This window comes from Mauremys reevesii, linkage group 8 (assembly GCF_016161935.1).
Source record: "Mauremys reevesii isolate NIE-2019 linkage group 8, ASM1616193v1, whole genome shotgun sequence".
Taxonomy (NCBI): Eukaryota; Metazoa; Chordata; order Testudines; family Geoemydidae; genus Mauremys; species Mauremys reevesii.
Window position 1 is genome coordinate 32,817,038 of NC_052630.1, and position 17,740 is coordinate 32,834,777.

General features: G+C 38.6%; 1 protein-coding gene and 1 long non-coding RNA gene across 5 annotated transcripts in view; one reads left to right on the forward strand and one right to left on the reverse strand.

The window, feature by feature from the left end:
• LOC120370887 overlaps window positions 1–2,602 on the forward strand; it is a 67,750-nt gene extending 65,148 nt beyond the window's left edge. Inside the window, exon 6 of the long non-coding RNA XR_005584037.1 lies at window positions 2,474–2,602. This is a non-coding gene — a long non-coding RNA (uncharacterized LOC120370887). The remainder of the gene's footprint in view (window positions 1–2,473) is intronic.
• Window positions 2,603–4,377: 1,775 nt separating this feature from the next.
• Window positions 4,378–17,740, reverse strand: part of FBXW11 (F-box and WD repeat domain containing 11) — a 132,083-nt gene continuing 118,720 nt past the window's right edge. For all 4 annotated transcript variants that reach the window (XM_039485210.1, XM_039485212.1, XM_039485211.1 and 1 more), the window contains 3 exons: window positions 16,748–16,826; window positions 14,980–15,168; window positions 4,378–6,905 (listed from right to left, as the gene is read on the reverse strand). In XM_039485210.1, the coding sequence (XP_039341144.1) occupies window positions 15,007–15,168; window positions 16,748–16,826 (241 nt within the window). In that variant the 3' untranslated portion in view covers window positions 4,378–6,905; window positions 14,980–15,006. The remainder of the gene's footprint in view (window positions 6,906–14,979; window positions 15,169–16,747; window positions 16,827–17,740) is intronic.

Consider the following 17,740-nt stretch of genomic DNA (forward strand, 5'->3'; position numbering starts at 1 on the left):
TGCATGATCAGCTTGCCCTTAGATGCTGGGGTCTTAGCCACGTCTGCTGCCTGGTGTGGTGCCTGCAGTGCCGGTTGGCCTACTTGTCCTTTAGCTGCCAGGGCCACTTCACACAATGAGGGCCCTTGGAGAGACCAGGACCCCTGGAGCCGGATCCCTGGTCAGGCTGGAGGGGTCTGGCCTCCGCGGTACCCCTGTGAAGCTCTAGGGCAGGCACATGGACTGACATCAGTCCTTTGCCCAAAGCCCTTTTTCCTTCTGGTGCCAGGGAGCTCTTCTTCTTTGCTGCTTCTTAGGCACCAGTGAGGGGGAACAGTATCGGGTGGAGCCCAGTGCCAGTGGTGTACTCCACACCAAAGCTGAAGTGCTTGTCATAGGGTCCAAGTGGGAGGGCTCCAATGGAGGACAAAGCACAGCCTCCATGAGGAGGGCCCTCAAGCGGATATCCCGCTCCTTTTGGATTCTAGGTCGAAAGCTTTTACAGATTTGACCCTTGTCCTTTCTATGGGAATACCCACAAACACTTCAAGCAGCTGTCATGGGGGTCACTGATATCGAGCATGGTTTGAAGCCAGGAAAGCAGGGCTTGCCCAGCTCCAGGATGATGTCCCAGTCAGGACTCTAACTACCAACTAACCTAACACTTAACTTAATAGCTGGCTAAGTACCTACAAACTATATACAAAGAAGATAAAGGCTGTAAAGAACCACTAATGCTCTTGCGATCTGCAAGACAAGCTGCTCCAACCAACCATCATGGGCGGTAAGAAGGATCTGAGAAGGCGTAGGGTCGGCGGCACCTAACATACCGACACATGAGTGCACCATTCAAGGGGGCACCACAGCTGACCCTACAGATACCGCTAAGGCAAATGCCTCTGACAACTGTGCGCGTGGGCACACACACCCCTACAATGGGATTGACTTGTGCAAACACTCAAAAAAGAAAAATATAGCTCACACAGAAGTTATGGGCAAAATTACTGGGTGATTACTCAGTGAATCCATGGCCTATGGAATGCAGGTATGTGATCTCACTGGCCCTTTCTCACCTCAAAATTTATGAATCTATACGAACACTTGAGATCTTCCTGTACATATGCAACACTAGACAATTTATTAGACCTAGAAGAGTTTGAGGAGGCAGCCCTGGCTGTGGGTTCCCTCTCTGAAATTTATCGTCTCTCAAAATCCCACATGCAGATGTAGCCTGAGTGCTGGATTTAGTTTATTTAGTTCTGATAAGACAGAGGGTCACATTAAATACATAGATCAAATTCTATACGAAGACTTGATACTGTTTTAGCACAGATCAAACTGATGGGTTAGGGACAGGGCCATGTTAACGAGCAGGAAAGACTATCAGGCAGGCACTGAATAATTACTCTGCATTGCCAGGGTAAGGGAGGTTCATCAAAATCTCTCTCATTGAAATAAATCTAGCTTAGTAAAGATCCTTTTCCTAGCACCTTGCTGGGATGTGCACTATTATCTAGCTCAAAATTACACTTGTACAGTAGCCAACCTCTGCTGCTGGTGACTTGAAATGAGATTTATGGGAATTAAACTTAAATGAACAATCAGTGCATTGATCACCAAAGCCAAGTATTCTTTGTTTGATGTTATAATTCAGGGGTCGGCAACCTTTCAGAAGTGGTGTGCCGAGTCTTCATTTATTCACTCTAATTTAAGGTTTTGCATGCCGTAATACATTTTAACGTTTTTAGGTCTCTTTCTATAAGTCTATAATATATAACTAAACTATTATTGTATGTAAAGTACGTAAGGTTTTTCAAATGTTTAAGAAGCTTCATTTAAAATTAAATTTAAAATGCAGAACCCCCCAGACTGGTGGCTAGTACCCGGGCAGTGTGAGTGCCACTGAAAATCAGCTCACGTGCCGCCTTCGGCACACATGCCATAGGTTGCCTACCCCTGTTATAATTGGAAGCCTACAGTTCCAATTCACAACTCCATCAGACTAGACACTGAGGGCACTATGTTTTCACCTGCAAGTTTAAAAAATTTCTTGGGTCACAATACAATTGTAATAATTCACAAATACACAGCACCTTCCATCTCTAAATTCTTTAGAAATTATGTACATAAACTGCCTCTGAATGCAGCCAATTCCAGGGTGCCTGTCTGCTGATCAGCAGATAAATTAGTGCATGGCACACTTGAGGTAGAAAAGACGGAGATCAGGGAAACCCCCTTGGTCTTCAGGCATCAGAGGATTTTTAATATGTACACACAGCAGATGGGACCTTGTTTTCAAGATTAAACCCACACCATCATCCTAGAACTCTCAGTAAACTGCACATTACCCATCTTTTTCCCTGTGGAACAATGGTGTTTCTTACATTGGACTAATCAGGATCTCTGAAAAAACCTCCCAGCAATGAACAGATGGATCTAACAGTGATCTAGTTATGAAAACAGATCAACAGTTGAGACTTGTTTTTTTCCATAGGTTATCAAGGAGCAACTATACACAGTGCCTAGTAACAATGAAATTTGACAAAGGAACAAGTGGGGAAGAAGTGGAGGGGAAAGAATCAAGCCCACGTCTACTATGAAGTGTGTGTTTGTTTTAATATACAAGGCTAACTCAGACCTTGAAACTGGATCATTTTCAGTCTCCTTTCCACCCATTTCCAGATGTTCCTCATTTTTGGCTGCAGGATGCCCTGTGCTCTGAGCCTGATATTTTGGGCCACTATTGCTGCATCATGCATAGCACAACATATCATTCTCAATTATGGTAAGAAAAAGAAGTCAAGAGGAATCCTGAGATCATACAAGGGTGTGAGCACACCAAGCAAAGATGATGTCTTGACTAATTTAGTACAAAATTACACTGGTAACAAGGCAGAAATATCTGATGTTATTTTGTATCACAAATAGTGCTGACTGCAAAGAAAATCAAAGGCCACCCTAGTAAGAACCAGATATAAAACTTTTTGAAGAAGTTTAGTCTGAGTGCATCTAGACCTAGAAAGTCTTACATTCTAGGATTTAAAAAAAAACAACAACCGAAAAACAAGAAATCTCACAAGCTTAAAAGGCTTAGTCAGATAAGATGACTCATTGAGACTTTCAGACTGATATAGAAAAATTAGTGTTTTGTAACCTTTTACTTAGAACCTCTAATCTAGAATGAGCTAAAAACATTCAAAATTATATACATAGGGGATCACTTCCCTTTCATTGAAATACATCCATATTCAGAGAGAAAGTCAAGAGTTATTTTGAACAACATTATCCAATTGTCACCAGGATGGGACATGAAGAATAAAGTTACCCAATTGAAGTTATAGGGGGTAATTTAGGGAGATGGTATGTAATTAGCGAAACTAGGATCTAGCCAGGACACTAGTTTTAGGAAAAGGTTCATGGTACATTTAATAACTACTGAGGTTATGGCTTCTCCTTTTCAGTCTTACCCAAAAAATGGCACCACCTGCAGAAAAGTGATCCCCAGTACCGAGCACAAGTATAGGTAGGAAGCTTGTACAGTATTATGCCAACTGCACAGTTAATTCACCATTGACAGAGGTATCTAACACCCAATATTGACCAGCCATACAGGTTAAATTTCCAACTTTCCACAACTTTGTATATAATTTCTTCCAGGTTTCTCTTCTCTCCCCACACCTTCTCACTCACACCAAACCACACAGCTAATTTACAAGGTTCACAGCAGGACAAGGCTTGTGTGTTGTTTTTGGCCACAGTGCCCCCACAATTGGACATTGTGAATTGGCAGCATGCAAACTCTTATCTCTCTACTGATGCCACAGCTTTAGTAGAATGTGCTACAGATTAGAGCCCCCGATTGTCACCACAGATCCACCAACTGCTTGGAGAATCCATCAGAACTCAGTTGACAATTCTGTCACTGCATGAGGCAGAGTAGAATCTTAGTAAAGCAGATACATTGAGTCACTTTTCTGATCATGAGCACTCTTTAAGTGCTGCTTGTGAACCAGTTTGGGCAAGGAATAAACGTGTTGAGCTAGGTAAGACTCTGATCTGTAGCTAGTAAACAACTAAAAGGAATTAAGATAAACATTTTAGAAATGTTTTAACACGTTCCAGGCCATGCAGTTGTGCCCCCCATACGCATGTTTCAAATTCTGAAGTATTTGGCCTTCAGTCTTATGCATCACACCACTCCCAAGCCAGCACTGAATTACTACACATCACTATTATTGGTTAGAAGCACTGATGTAATACAATAAAGCATAGGAATATTGTATTAAGAGTATTAGCTTTGAATTAGCATTGGAAGGAACTATGCATTATGCTTGGATTAACTAATGCATAATACTGACATTGGGTTAGAGGATGTTACTTAGCAATTCATTGGACAAATGAAGTTCAATTTTTTTATTAAGCACATTCCACGGTACAAAGCTTTAGATCATGAACAATATCTGTACAATTTAACAGTTTCAATCAGCTGTTCATACACAAACTTTCCAAACGGGTCATTGGCAAACATAATTACAAGTTAGAATTAGACTATCCCAGTGCTTTGAAACATTAATATAGCAGTAATGTACAATTGCTCAATTATGGTTAGCAAAACAAAGTCCAGAGTGCAGCCAGGAGTCCCAGGAGCCAAGTTCCTTGGGTGCCAATCACAAAGTCCACTGCTATGTTACACAAAGCACAATCAAAGAAGGTGAGACTGCATGTTCAAATATCATTATCTCCCAAGGAAAAACATGAATTTAATCTTACACATGCATAAAAAGGGACTCCATTCTTCATAAACAAATAGCTGTTTCTTCAGGGCTGCAACGGATGTCTTTTTTTAAAAACAGTTTAATATTAAAGCTATTAGATGAAAAGGGTAAAGTAAGCCACTTTCACAAACTACTGTCAAGCTTACCAAAAGGTGATCTTACAGACGCTTATTGAAACATGATATCTTCTGTACTTCATGAGGTTTGATCATCTCGAAGAAATAAATATCTTTGTAGTAACAAGTTAAAGGGAATTTCCTAACAAACACTGATCCCAACACCTCTCTCAATGGAATAGAGGACTAACTTTAAGTTGCATTTTTCTGACATTTCAGTAACATCTGATGTGCGCTTCATTCTGAATTTGCCTGACATGAAGGTGGATGACATCTAACCATAGCTGTTGCACTGGAAGTTTAGTATTAAATCACTGGTCATCTAAAGTGTTACCGACATTCTTTAACTCTCCTCGACCAAAGAAGGGAAAATCTGAAACCAAAAAGTGCTGCCAACAGAAGACGAAATACACAACAAATGATGATAGAGAAATGACTGGCTACATATCTGTGACAACATATTTCTCCCCCAGGACAATAGGTATATCTTACACACTCTTGGTTTTAGTGCATTTTCAAACTAAGCATTAAAGAAAACTACTGAAAACTGTAGTCATACATGGCAACTTAATAGGACAATACTATAAAGATGGCATTTATCTGGGTCTTGCTTTCGCAAAGAAAAATATGATTAAATAAATGTGACTGTATAAATTAGAAACAGGAGAACCACGACAACGTAAGAAGGAACTACTAAGACATTTCCTAATAAGGACATACTAATGAAGAGAAACATTGACCATGGCATCACAACAAGGTCATAGTGTAACAGCTATGGGTAAGTGATCTTAAATTCAACTTTAAATCTGGTCATCATAGTACTTCCTTGAAGGGGCCTCTACCCCGCCTCAATTGTTACAAGTTACATATTTAAATAAATGTAACTTTGGCTGATGGCATTTTTTCCATTGAGCAGCCAAACTAATGCTATGGAAGGACATCTGTAGGCATGTGTGGCAACCTACTAATTAAAAAACAAATGTTTTTTAAATACTGCGGCACAAAATATAAGATACAGAACATAAATTAAACTTTAATTTTTAAAAAGTTAAGAAATTACATTTTAAAATATGTAGTTCCCATTAAAAAAAATTCTAATGAATACTGAAAACTTCCTTTTGCAGAGAAATATTTCTATGTAATTCATATTAATCCCTTCAGTGCCAGTAGTTAGAATGTCCTGCTGCCAAGTGCTAACACATTTTGTATTAGTGTGTAGTGTCAGGAGATCCTGACTTCTAGCACCTGGAGGTTAAACTGTTATGTACATTATATCGACATGCTTATACAGTATTTGAAATTATGAGGCAAGCACACATGGAAAGATTTTACTATACCAAACATTAGGAAGAGTAGGACGGTTGTATTACAGGGCACAGTTAAAAGAAAAAAGACGGTGCTATACAACTAGTTTAGATAATCTAGCCTGATTTACAGGTAATGTTTAAATTAAAAGAAAGTATTGGTGCAGAAACAAGTAAACTGTAATCCAAAAATATTACTGATCCATTCAGAAATATTTCTAATAGTCCAATGTACACCCCTATCAAACAAAACAGGCTCTGAATTTGTCATGAAGTCTAAAGGAGCATGGTGACTTTGAAAGCAAAACTCTGTACATTCTGGGTATGTGTTTGGCACCCAAATTTCACTGGAGAATATTTTTCTTTAAAGTCAGACAAAAGTGCAAAGCAATATAAATTAGGCCAAGTCCTTTCTTGACTTCTGATTTATTTCTGGAAAACAAGCCATCATAGTTCAGTTTATATGGACAATTTACATATGAAGCTTTGGATTTTTCACTGCGGTGAAGAGCAGGCTTCTGATTTTCATCTACTTGAAGTCAGTGAATTTGTAGTAAATTCCTTAGAGGAGACCTCTGGGGACTGAAGGGGAGCAGGAAAGATTAAGAGAAATACAGAATTGCGCTGCTTTGCATCTACACAGCATCTATCACCAATTCTGACTTTAGCTGTGAATCAACATCTTCAGGCATGTAGTAGCCAGATATCCAGTAGTTCAAGATTGTGGAACCCTGAAAAAGATAAAGACAAGCTGAAACAATGGAAACTATAATCAGGCCAAGTATAATCTATTATTTGTAGACATATGACAGAAGTTAGTTGGTATCCATCACAGAACCCCCCTCCCCGCCATGCACTCTGAGCGCACATGAAGGCATTGGCATATTTAGACATCTTATTTTAGCAGGCTAATCAGTACAGCACATACTCCTTAGATCGTAAGTGTTAAAGGAACCAGGGTTCCTTTAGAATGATGCAATCAGTACAGGGTATGTCTACACCGCAATTAGACACCCACAGTTGGCCCACTGATCAGGGTCCCAGGTGCCTACATCACAATTAAAGAGACCTTTAGTCTGAGCCCTGCAAGCCAGAGTCAGCTGGCATGGCCAGACACAGGTGTCTAATAGCAAAGTAGACATACCCTTAGCGGCTCAAGAGGTGACAATACCACCACTATAGGGCATCATTTTAATTCTATTGATTGTGGAACCTGGACCATACTTTAAATCAGATTTGTATGCGGATTGGGATCTGCACCTTTTTAAGCTTTTGAAAATTCAGCCCTATAAACATGAATTAAACTGACCTTTTCCTTACATGTGATATAAAACAAAAGTCTTTGCTAGGTCTTTAGGGATGGACTGGCAGGGGAAGACGAAGAAGTGTAGTAGTTGGCACAACAGGCCTTGGTTCCAGGTTGAAACTTATCTACTGGAATTTCAACCTACTCTTAACACACCTCAGGAAACAACCCTCTTCTTCTACACACCACACAACACAACACTATACAGAAGTGACCTAAATGTTATCCATTTTCATTAAAAATATGCATAGGTTATATCTGGTTGGATTGAATTTTTAATCACAGGTCTAAACAGTTGCACTGGGAAAATTGGCTTCTGAAACCATTCACCTTTTTGTTTAAATCAATCCAAACATGTAAACTTTATTCTATTTTTAATAGGACTATTAAGTTCAGTTACTTGTTATATTTATATATGAAAATGAGACTTAATGATCTTGAGAAATGAGCCCACAAATCAGATATAGAATATTTCCACAAGAGCTACCTTTTCACACAGTTATATGATTACATTATTTGATTAAATAGCTTTTCCAAACTGAAAATTCTTACTGTAATTAAGCTTAAAATAATTAAATCTAAGGTTAAATTTCACTTTCCATGCCCAAAAAACATGCTGCAGACTTTGATGAAGTGCTCTATTCATGAGACTTTCATAGCTGAAAGTTTAAAACATCTTTCCCCCCCCCGCCCCAGTGCTTAAATATAAGAATATTAGACTATCATATGGTAACAATTTTTATCATGTTACAATAAACAAAAGGAATTCAACAGAAGGCAATAAAACTTTCTTATAGCCCCCTGCCAAGGCTGTCAAAAATGATCCACTTTGAAGAGGCATATACATTCGGAGACTAGTAAAAATGGGTACAAAGCTTCTTTTGAGAATGTAGAGACGAACAGTGTTTGGGAGCATATACAATTGTTCCATTAAATTTCATAATAAAATACTGGATATTTTACAGTGATATTTTATGTAGATTTATGTTTTTGAATTATGATTATGAAAAAAATTCAGGGAAATGACACTGTGGTTCCTTCTATCCAAGAAACAATTACATAACTACCAAGACCAGTCAACTACAAGGATATGCAGCTTTACATGTTTTCAATTCTCTGCATAATATGACAAGTCAGCCATATAAACTGCTCCAAACTGTGTCAAATGTATGGAATCTGCAGGGAAGTTGCTAATAGTGCCAAAAACCATTTCATTTTGCACCAACAAATCTTAACGTAATCGAAGTGAGTTTGCAAGTGAGGGGGCAAGAGAAAGAGTGAAAGTAAGTCATGAGACTGGTACACTGCTGACCAAATGGAGTAAAATGCGTAGGAGTGGATTGAAATAAACTATACTGGACTTTTAGATGCCTAGGTAGTTATACTTCTGACTGGCATGAAAAATAGGACAGTGCTTCCATGATTGGAAGGTAATACAGTATAACCCTCCCAATCCTATTTCTGCACAACCTTTAAGCCATTCAAAACTATCTATACCTTGTTGGGGGGAAAATATATAATTGGTACATGTCAACTGGTGGATTGTTTTATTTTGTCAATAAGAAAGTGTGGTTTTCCCACCAGGTGGCTTGTTCTAAAGGTGTCAATCAATCAGAAAAAAGGAAATTGTTTGGGCAAGGTGTAAATCACATGGTTAGCATTTGCAGTCCCCCAAATACTGACCCATGAAATCTGTAATATGAAAGTTACCCTGTTTATGGTGAATGCAATTCCTTTAGGCTTGACACAACTCCCATTAAAGCCAATGGTAGTCTTTATCCATTTTAATAGGAGTTGGATCACATCCTTAGAGGCTCGACCAGTGGCAACTTTAGGTAGGCCAACACCATTACTGAAGGCACTGCAGTAACATTGCAGCTATTCAAACAAATATGAATTTTTAAACACTGTAAGCCACAGGTGGGCAGTGCTGAAGGAACTAGCTAATAGGGGGCTCTGAAACCGCCCATTTCCCTGGCCAGGCTGACATTCCTTTTAAGCTTGTTGCCTACCTGGTATACACATAATGAATTTAGCAGACAGAGAAAACTAAAAGTCATTTTTAGACCTCTGGTCTTCTCCTTTAAGGAGAGTGTAAACAGCCAAGAAGGGAGTTTTATGCATGCCAACTTTTAACTGTCTTGCAGCACAATTCTTAATTTCTCAAAGCTTGTTCATGAACTTCTATAGTTTCCTTTAGCCCACATTTAACTTTTTCTATATTACAGTGTTTAGATGACGAATATTAATTTAGAGAAGAAGTGAATAGACGATAGATGTACTCAAATTAATGAATGGTGTAGGAAAGGTAAATTAGGCACTCCCATTTAGAGACAGCAGAATTAAAAAGACTGTGGGCATAAAAATGACATTTCTTAATTCGAGTGACTGATTTGCAACCTAATTTTCTAGCCTTTTTTTAATTTTTTTGGTCATTTCTTTGGGGATTTTTGTTTTCTTTAAGGAAAAAGGTAAACATTTAATAGCCATGCATCATCAGCAGATTTGAACACTGAGCGTTCAGCATTGCAGCACACACTGCTACCACTTGAGCTACGGGTCTGTAACAGGAAGCAGGAGAAGGCTGTTATCCTACTGGAGATGGAATGCTGGGTCCTGGGTGTTGAGGAAGCCCAGCCTGCCATAGCCCTCTTTCTGTCCTTCCCCACTCAGGAGACAGAGAGCTCCAGACCAATGTGGTACCCCCAGAGGAAGGGAAATGGGTCACTGGGTTCAGGTGGATGGAAGAAACCAGCCTCCCTCTCTTTGGAATGTTCATGAGATCTGTTATTAGTTTAATAAGCTGCCCACATTTTCCTGAAGCTTGTAAGTGAGAACTGCCATTTATAATGATTTACTTCTCAACAAAAGCAAAATGGAATTTCATTAGGCAAAGAAAAGACATTTCACTGACAAGAAGGCTACCCCCTAGAAAATATCAAAGGTCTTCTGCAAACAATGAAATAATTTGTGGCACTCATGGTTACAAAATATCGAGGCCATAAGCTTAACAAGACTTAAAGAAGAAAGACATTTATATGGAATGCAGTGTTGTTCTATTGGTCCCAGGATATTAGAGAAACAGGGTGGACGAGGTAATTTTTTTTATTGGACCAACTTCTGTTGTGTAGCTTGAAAGCTTGTCTTTCTCATCAACAGAAGTTGGTCCAATCAAAGTTATTATCTCACCCACCTTGTCTTTCTCATTTATATGGACAATGAGACTATCCAGTTACATTTGATAGGAAAACACTTTTTAAGATAGAGAAAACCTCATGATTTCGGGCATAAGCCACATTACTACAAATTGCCTCTGGTAAGAAAAAAATTGCCCTATGGGCAAGCTTACTCCATAATTTTACTCCGTGAGGTGTTTGACCTTCCTCTAAAGCATCTGGTACTGGCCATTGTCAGAGACAGCATACTGGACTGTACAGGCTTCAGGTCTGACCTGGTAAGGCAACCTCTGTTTCCAAATCTCAACATTCACTGCTATATATAGTAAAGTGCAACTGTTGGCAACCACATGGATGACATAAGAAAAAGACTCCATTGATCTAGCAAATGGATCTACAGCAGAGTTTTTACCCAATATATTTAGACAACTAAATATATATTGACTGTTGCAGAGAAATGGAAACAGTCAAACTTCATGAGAGTCTCTTCTGATGGCTTCAAACTCATTTTTCCTAACATGATGTATTTTTTCATTTTGAAAACTTTACTACTGGTGGCTATCACAGGGAATTGTCATTTATGATGAACATTAGTCAAAATGGCATACATCTCCATTTCCTGGAGACCGGTGGGCAGTGCTGGCTAGTCCCAGAAACAGAAAGATAAAAGCCTCAATGAGGAGCACAATCTAACTGAACTCTAAAAGGCTCTAATCTAGTTTCATAGAAATGTGCAAGAATACTTTTTTCAGTGTTACTGTAATTTACAAGCATGCCTCCGTTATATAACAATTTCCACATGATGCATTTTAAAGTGCTATAGATCATTAAGGCTCACGGCACCCAAAGAAGGTAGAAGTATAAAGAAAATCTTGACGTACAGGTCACTGTGTTCTCTGACAAAGGGCAGATCTGCTCTGCAACAGATGTGCCCTGCCCAAAGGAAAATCTCTCATCTCCATACTACTAATGTAGAAAGGGGCATTATGTGACATGCCCAAATTCACACAGAGCCAGCAGAACAGCCCAGGACAGAATCTGAGGCTGGAATATTGAGAAGAGCTTCATGTTGGCTTTACGCTGCTCTCCATTGAAACAAATGGTTGAACTCATAGCATCATCAGGACAGCTCTGAGCACTTCTGAAAGTCCCAACTTCCAGAGCCCTTCGTCTAGTTACTGGATCACAGGTTCCTCACACACTGTGTGATAAGCTTTAGGCTCTGAAAGAATCCTCCCATTCTAACCAGAAAATGTGTAGGTAGGAAGCACAGCATACTTGCCAAAAGTACCTAATAAAAATTCTGATGGACAGTAGTTAAAATTAATGGTAAAAACATTTATTTTTAAATTGTACAAATTTTTAAATTTTGTGTAATTTTAGAACCTTTGGTTTAACAAACATCATTCTCAGCAGAGTGGATAAAAATCAATGATTTTTTTAAAAATAAAAAAATTTGATTTTTTTGATAAAATGCTTTTTAAGGCAAAAAAACTTATCTAAAGATAGTTTGAATTAAGATAATTATAGCTCAAAGATTTCATCATGGAATAGGGATTATAAATTCTAATTCTATAGTATGAGACAATATATTCATGTAATGTTTAAGAAAAGTTTTGTAAATGAGTTCCAACTGTTCAAGGATTAGGGACCCAATCTTATGTGGATCCAGGGGCTTCTGTATAGATGATTTAGGTTAATCTTTCTATCTACCCAATGGGGCTCAGTGCTCAGTCTAGAAGGTACCATCAGAGATGCTTAGTTTTGCAGTTATCAAACTGTGGATTTGGGTCTCCAGAGGTAACATGCTTGCTAACAGCAAAAATGTTTTAAAATAAATAAATAAATAGAGGTGAGAAATAACAAACTTCAACCCTATTGTCCCTCTGCAAATTTGTGTACACAGAGTCAATCCCTTACCTCTCTCTAAAAGTGCAAAGTTTCAAAAAGTTCAATGAACAGAAGATTGCTGGGGGCGGAATAGATCTGGACAAGAAGTCTGGAGATAAATGTGAGAAGGGAGGGACAGGCAGTAGAAACAAAAGTGAAACTGTTTGAGCAGCCTATTCCAGAAGTCATGAGGTCTTTCTGAGTGTAGCCTTCATTGATTTGAGATCTACCATACCATTCTCTCATTAGAAGGGAAAACCTATAATGGCAGCAGGCTGTAAAAGAGACTCAGTTTGGGAATATTTTAATGAAGTTCCTCTACCTGTGGGTAAGAAAGGCATACGTGCAAAATGCAAACAGTGCAACAAAGAAATGCAAGGCCTGGTTGCCTCAGTGAAACAAATCATGAGAAGTGTTCCTTCTCAGGAGGAAGCTGCATTGATGATGATGAAAGGAACATGTCTGAACATGCAGCATCTTCAGGTTGGTAAACTTCTTTATTTCATACTTCTTTCTTAAGGACTGCCTGTCTTCCTTCTGGACTATTTTTGAATTCTCATGTTTGAGCAAAAAATATAGTTGTTACTCTGTGGTACTATCACTTTAGATGCATTTGTGATAAAAAATAAATAGCTGAAATAGACAGATTTTTTTTTACAATTTCACCTTTAAATTGTTACTGAGTGTCAGTGAATACAATGATTAATACTAAATGAGCAGTATGGTAATAATTAAATAACTGCATTGACTTGTATTGTTTAGGAGAATCCATCCTCAACATACAGGATTCTGAAGACTATCCACCTTCAATATCACCATAATTTTCTATATTTTCAGAGTTATCTGCCAAGGATAGTGTTTCAGTCACATCATGTATGTCACATAGCCACAGTATATCACCTGCAGCAAAAAGGAAAAAAATCTCCATCATCCAGAAACAACCATAGATAAGTTTGTGATAAGAACCAGCAGATTACAAAAAATAGTAACTGATGAAAAAATTGCCTGTTTTGTTTATGCAGCAAACTCTCCTTTCTGTATGATTGAGACCCCACACTTCATTAACATGGTGTCAAGTATCAGAGGGGTAGCCGTGTTAGTCTGGATCTGTAAAAGCAGCAAAGAGTCCTGTGGCACCTTATAGACTAACAGAAGTTTTGGAGCATGAGCTTTCGTGGGTGAATACCCACTTCGTCGGATGCATGTAGCGGAAATTTCCAGGGGCAGGTATATATATGCAAGCAAGAAGCAGGCTGGAGATAACGAGGTTAGTTCAGTCAGGGAGGATGAGACCCTCTTCTAGCAGTTGAGGTGTGAAAACCAAGGGAGGAGAAACTGGTTTTGTAGTTGGCAAGCCATTCACAGTCTTTGTTTAGTCCTGAGCTGATGGTGTCAAATTTGCAGATGAACTGAAGCTCAGCAGTTTCTCTTTGAAGTCTGGTCCTGAAGTTTTTTTGCTGCAGGATGGTCACCTTAAGATCTGCTATTGTGTGGCCAGGGAGGTTGAAGTGTTCTCCTACAGGTTTTTGTATATTGCCATTCCTAATATCTGATTTGTGTCCATTTATCCTTTTCCGTAGAGACTGTCCAGTTTGGCTGATGTACATAGCAGAGGGGCATTGCTGGCATATGGACCAGACTTCAAAGAGAAACTGCTGAGCTTCAGTTCATCTGCAAATTTGACACCATCAGCTCAGGATTAAACAAAGACTGTGAATGGCTTGCCAACTTCTAATACAGCATAGCAAGAAAATCCTCCAAATATTAATGATTAAACTGTTGAATTGGAGATATTAAGTCATTGGGAGGTGAACTATCTGCTTCAATTACCTTTGGTAAATGAAATAACCAAACAATCATTCTTTTTCTGATATAGCTGTAAAACTAATCTGAAAACTTTTCAAAATAAGTCACTTTAAAAATGTAGTGTGTACCTTCTAAAAATAAAACCTGCATCTATCTCTGAGTTGTGAAAAATATGTATTAAGGTTATAACAACTAACAAGAATGCACTTTTATGTAGAAATCCATGATTAAATCAAATCTTCCTGACAAGTGATTTAAATCAAATCCACCCTGATTCTCAGTTTGAGATTTATGACAACTGAATATCTTTTTAAACTACCTAGTTATAAATTCTTACAATTCTCAATTGTAAATGTGTTGCAAAAATATAGTGGTTAGTACATCAACTACCTGATTAGAGGCAGGAGGAACAACAGTGAAGATGTAGAAGATGAGTTAGATACTATGACGTTTTAAGCTTTAAGAACCAAAGCCTGATACCACAACAAAGGCTTCTTGATCCAAACAGCAGCAACATCAACAGCAGATACATTAGGAAAACTCAGAGACAGTTGATATATAACCAGCACCAGGCAAAATGACAGTGAATACACAAGTACAGAATACATTTAATATAATAGAGTTTACCTTATGAGGCTAGTAAAGTGCAGACTGTTATCTGGAGATGTAAGTGTATGTTCGGGATGGAGAGCGTGTCTCATTCTGGGCACTGGGTGGCACATTTAAGAAATCCCAAATCAGAATTGTGTCATCGTGGGAACTACTAATGATCTGAAATTCATCAAACTGGAGTCTAAACACACGTCCTGAATGTTCCTATAAACAGTAAGAGTTCAGTTAGTAGGCCAGGAGATGGATCATCTTTCACTAATTTCATACTCAAACACTCATTTGGACACAAAATTGGAGATGAAAGTTTTGACTTGCTGGTCAAGGTTCATACACAGGTCTGAGAAGAATTACTGCTATTTAAATATTGCCACAAATACAGTGGCTTCAATATAAAGTTTGTGTAGGCCATGAATTTTACTATGAAGTTGAGAACCAGAAAGATAAACGCTGAGAGAACAAGCCAGTTGGACAGACTGCCAACTGAGAGTAAGCAACTTAAACAAAAAAGATTGGCTAGTGCTGACAAGCTGTCAGGGTTTATCCACTGCACAAATTTTTTTTGTATGTTTAACAGTGCTGCTACTTAAAGTATTGTGCAAGTCCCCATAAGGCACTTCATTAGCCATTCCAGGCCCAGTTATTTGTAAAAGTAGGCAGAGTTTCAACATGCGCTCTTGAGAAAGAATTTTAAAAGTGGTCCCTCTAGGAACTCTTTGCAGAAACCGCAATACCAAAATGGCACCAGGACCCTGCAAAAGTCTGTACTTGGCCCTGATGATCCACCATAGTAAGTGATGGCATTGTACCTTTTAAAAAATGTTTAAATGACTGGCCAAAGGTGCCATACTGATAACCCAGTGACTGGAGTCTGAAGTCAACACATACAGTAATTGAATTATACTCAAAGAATAAGAGGTCAGTGGAGTCCCCCTGCCGTTCAATACTTGATCTCTATGCCAAGACTGCCGATAAGGGACCCAATTACAGTTTTTGTGCTGTGGGCTCTTCTGAAGGAAGTGGACAAGCCAAGATCATTTCACATAAGCCATCAAATAGATACCATGTAAGCAATGACTTCTGGTCACTACTGACTCGGACAAGGTTCAAGCTTTGAATCTGGAAATGAAACGCTCTCTATAGTCAATGACCCATACGATGAGCTACCCAATTTCCCTACTACTGCCATAAATCAAAGCCTTTATTTAAATATAAAGGGGAAAGAAAAAAAAAAGCTAAGGTAGCCACTTAAAATATGGTAGTCTTCTTTTAAATTATTAGAGTTCCTATGGTAATCTCACCACAAGATCCTCTCCCTTCCTGCATCTATTCTTTCCATTTTTACAATTAGGAGAAAGGTTTAAGGAAGGCTGATAGTATTCCAAATTGTTTCCATTTAATAGAAGTCCATTTATTTAAAGCCAGTGGTACAATATTTATATGATATTAAAATACCACACCAGAAACCAGAATGATTTGGATGCAATGTCATATTGATTACATTTTTGGACCATTTGAGAATACCAAGCCAGAAGAGCTTAACAGCTCAATTTTTCTTCTATGCTCAGAGTCAACAAGAATTCAGTGCACAATGCAGCATGCCCAATCCTCTTTGTTTGTTCCCAGCTCTGGGAACAGAGCAGAATTTGCAGGATGTGCTGAATTTCTTATCTACCCCAAGCCACTCGATGCATTTGCAATACAATTTAACATTAAAATGTTCACTTTTGCCAAATATAAAATAGTATTATTGTGCAAAACCCCAAATGTATCAATGTTTACATACCACCAATGTACGCAAGCATAGTGTACTGGCTGGGGCACGAGGGTCAAGAGCAGCTTGCAAGTCCCAAACTTTAATTTTGCTATAAAATGAAACAAGAATGTTGGTTATTTTATTATACTAGAAACGTTGATTCAAATGTTTTTGTAATGTTTATAATTGAAGTAACAGAAAGCAAATGTTGGAATCTCCCCAACACTAACCAATTAGCAATAAGACAATATGAACATATGACTAAAGAAATTCTAAGACTAAGTTTGTTGGGGACTGGGATTGTCTTGTGTGAGCACAGCAACTAGCACAAGGGGGCCTTGATCACTGATTGGGTGTCTAGTCACTGCTGCACACATATATACATAAACAGAATTGTTCACTTCTGCATCTGGGGAATATTTTGCATATTAACTTAGAACTGAGAAGACCTCACAGTCTAGCATACTGCCAATGAAATGCAGGGAGAACAGCCCCTGGGAATCTATTTAGGATTACAGATCCCAGGGGATGGATAGAATCAAAATAACCAATTCAAGTTGAAAGGAGTTCCTGACTTGCCTTCAACAGCACTATGCTGTTCACTTGAACTACAATTCAGCTCAATACCAGAGCTGACAAGCTAACAAGGAGAATAAAAGCAATGGGATAATCCGTGTCCTTGTACAGTTTCCTTGAACTCACTCAATGTTAAGCCATTTTCCTTTACAGGTGGCTCCTGATGCCCTCATAGCAGCCCCACACGACTAACTTTAAGGCTCCTAACAGAGAACAGAAGATATTGCAGCCTCTCTGCTGGACTGTGCTGCTGCAATTTCAAAATTTTGTGAGCTCATATTTATATAGCCTCAGAATACAAACAGTTTCAGTGCTGGTGTCTAGTAAAAAGGCAGCCAGAGCTGTTGGGAAACAGGGAGTTTCTCAAGGAGTGATGTTTACGGGGAGGAAACAAAGTGAAGTGTCTATTCAGAACAAACACTACTTAAGACAAGCTATTTGTCCATT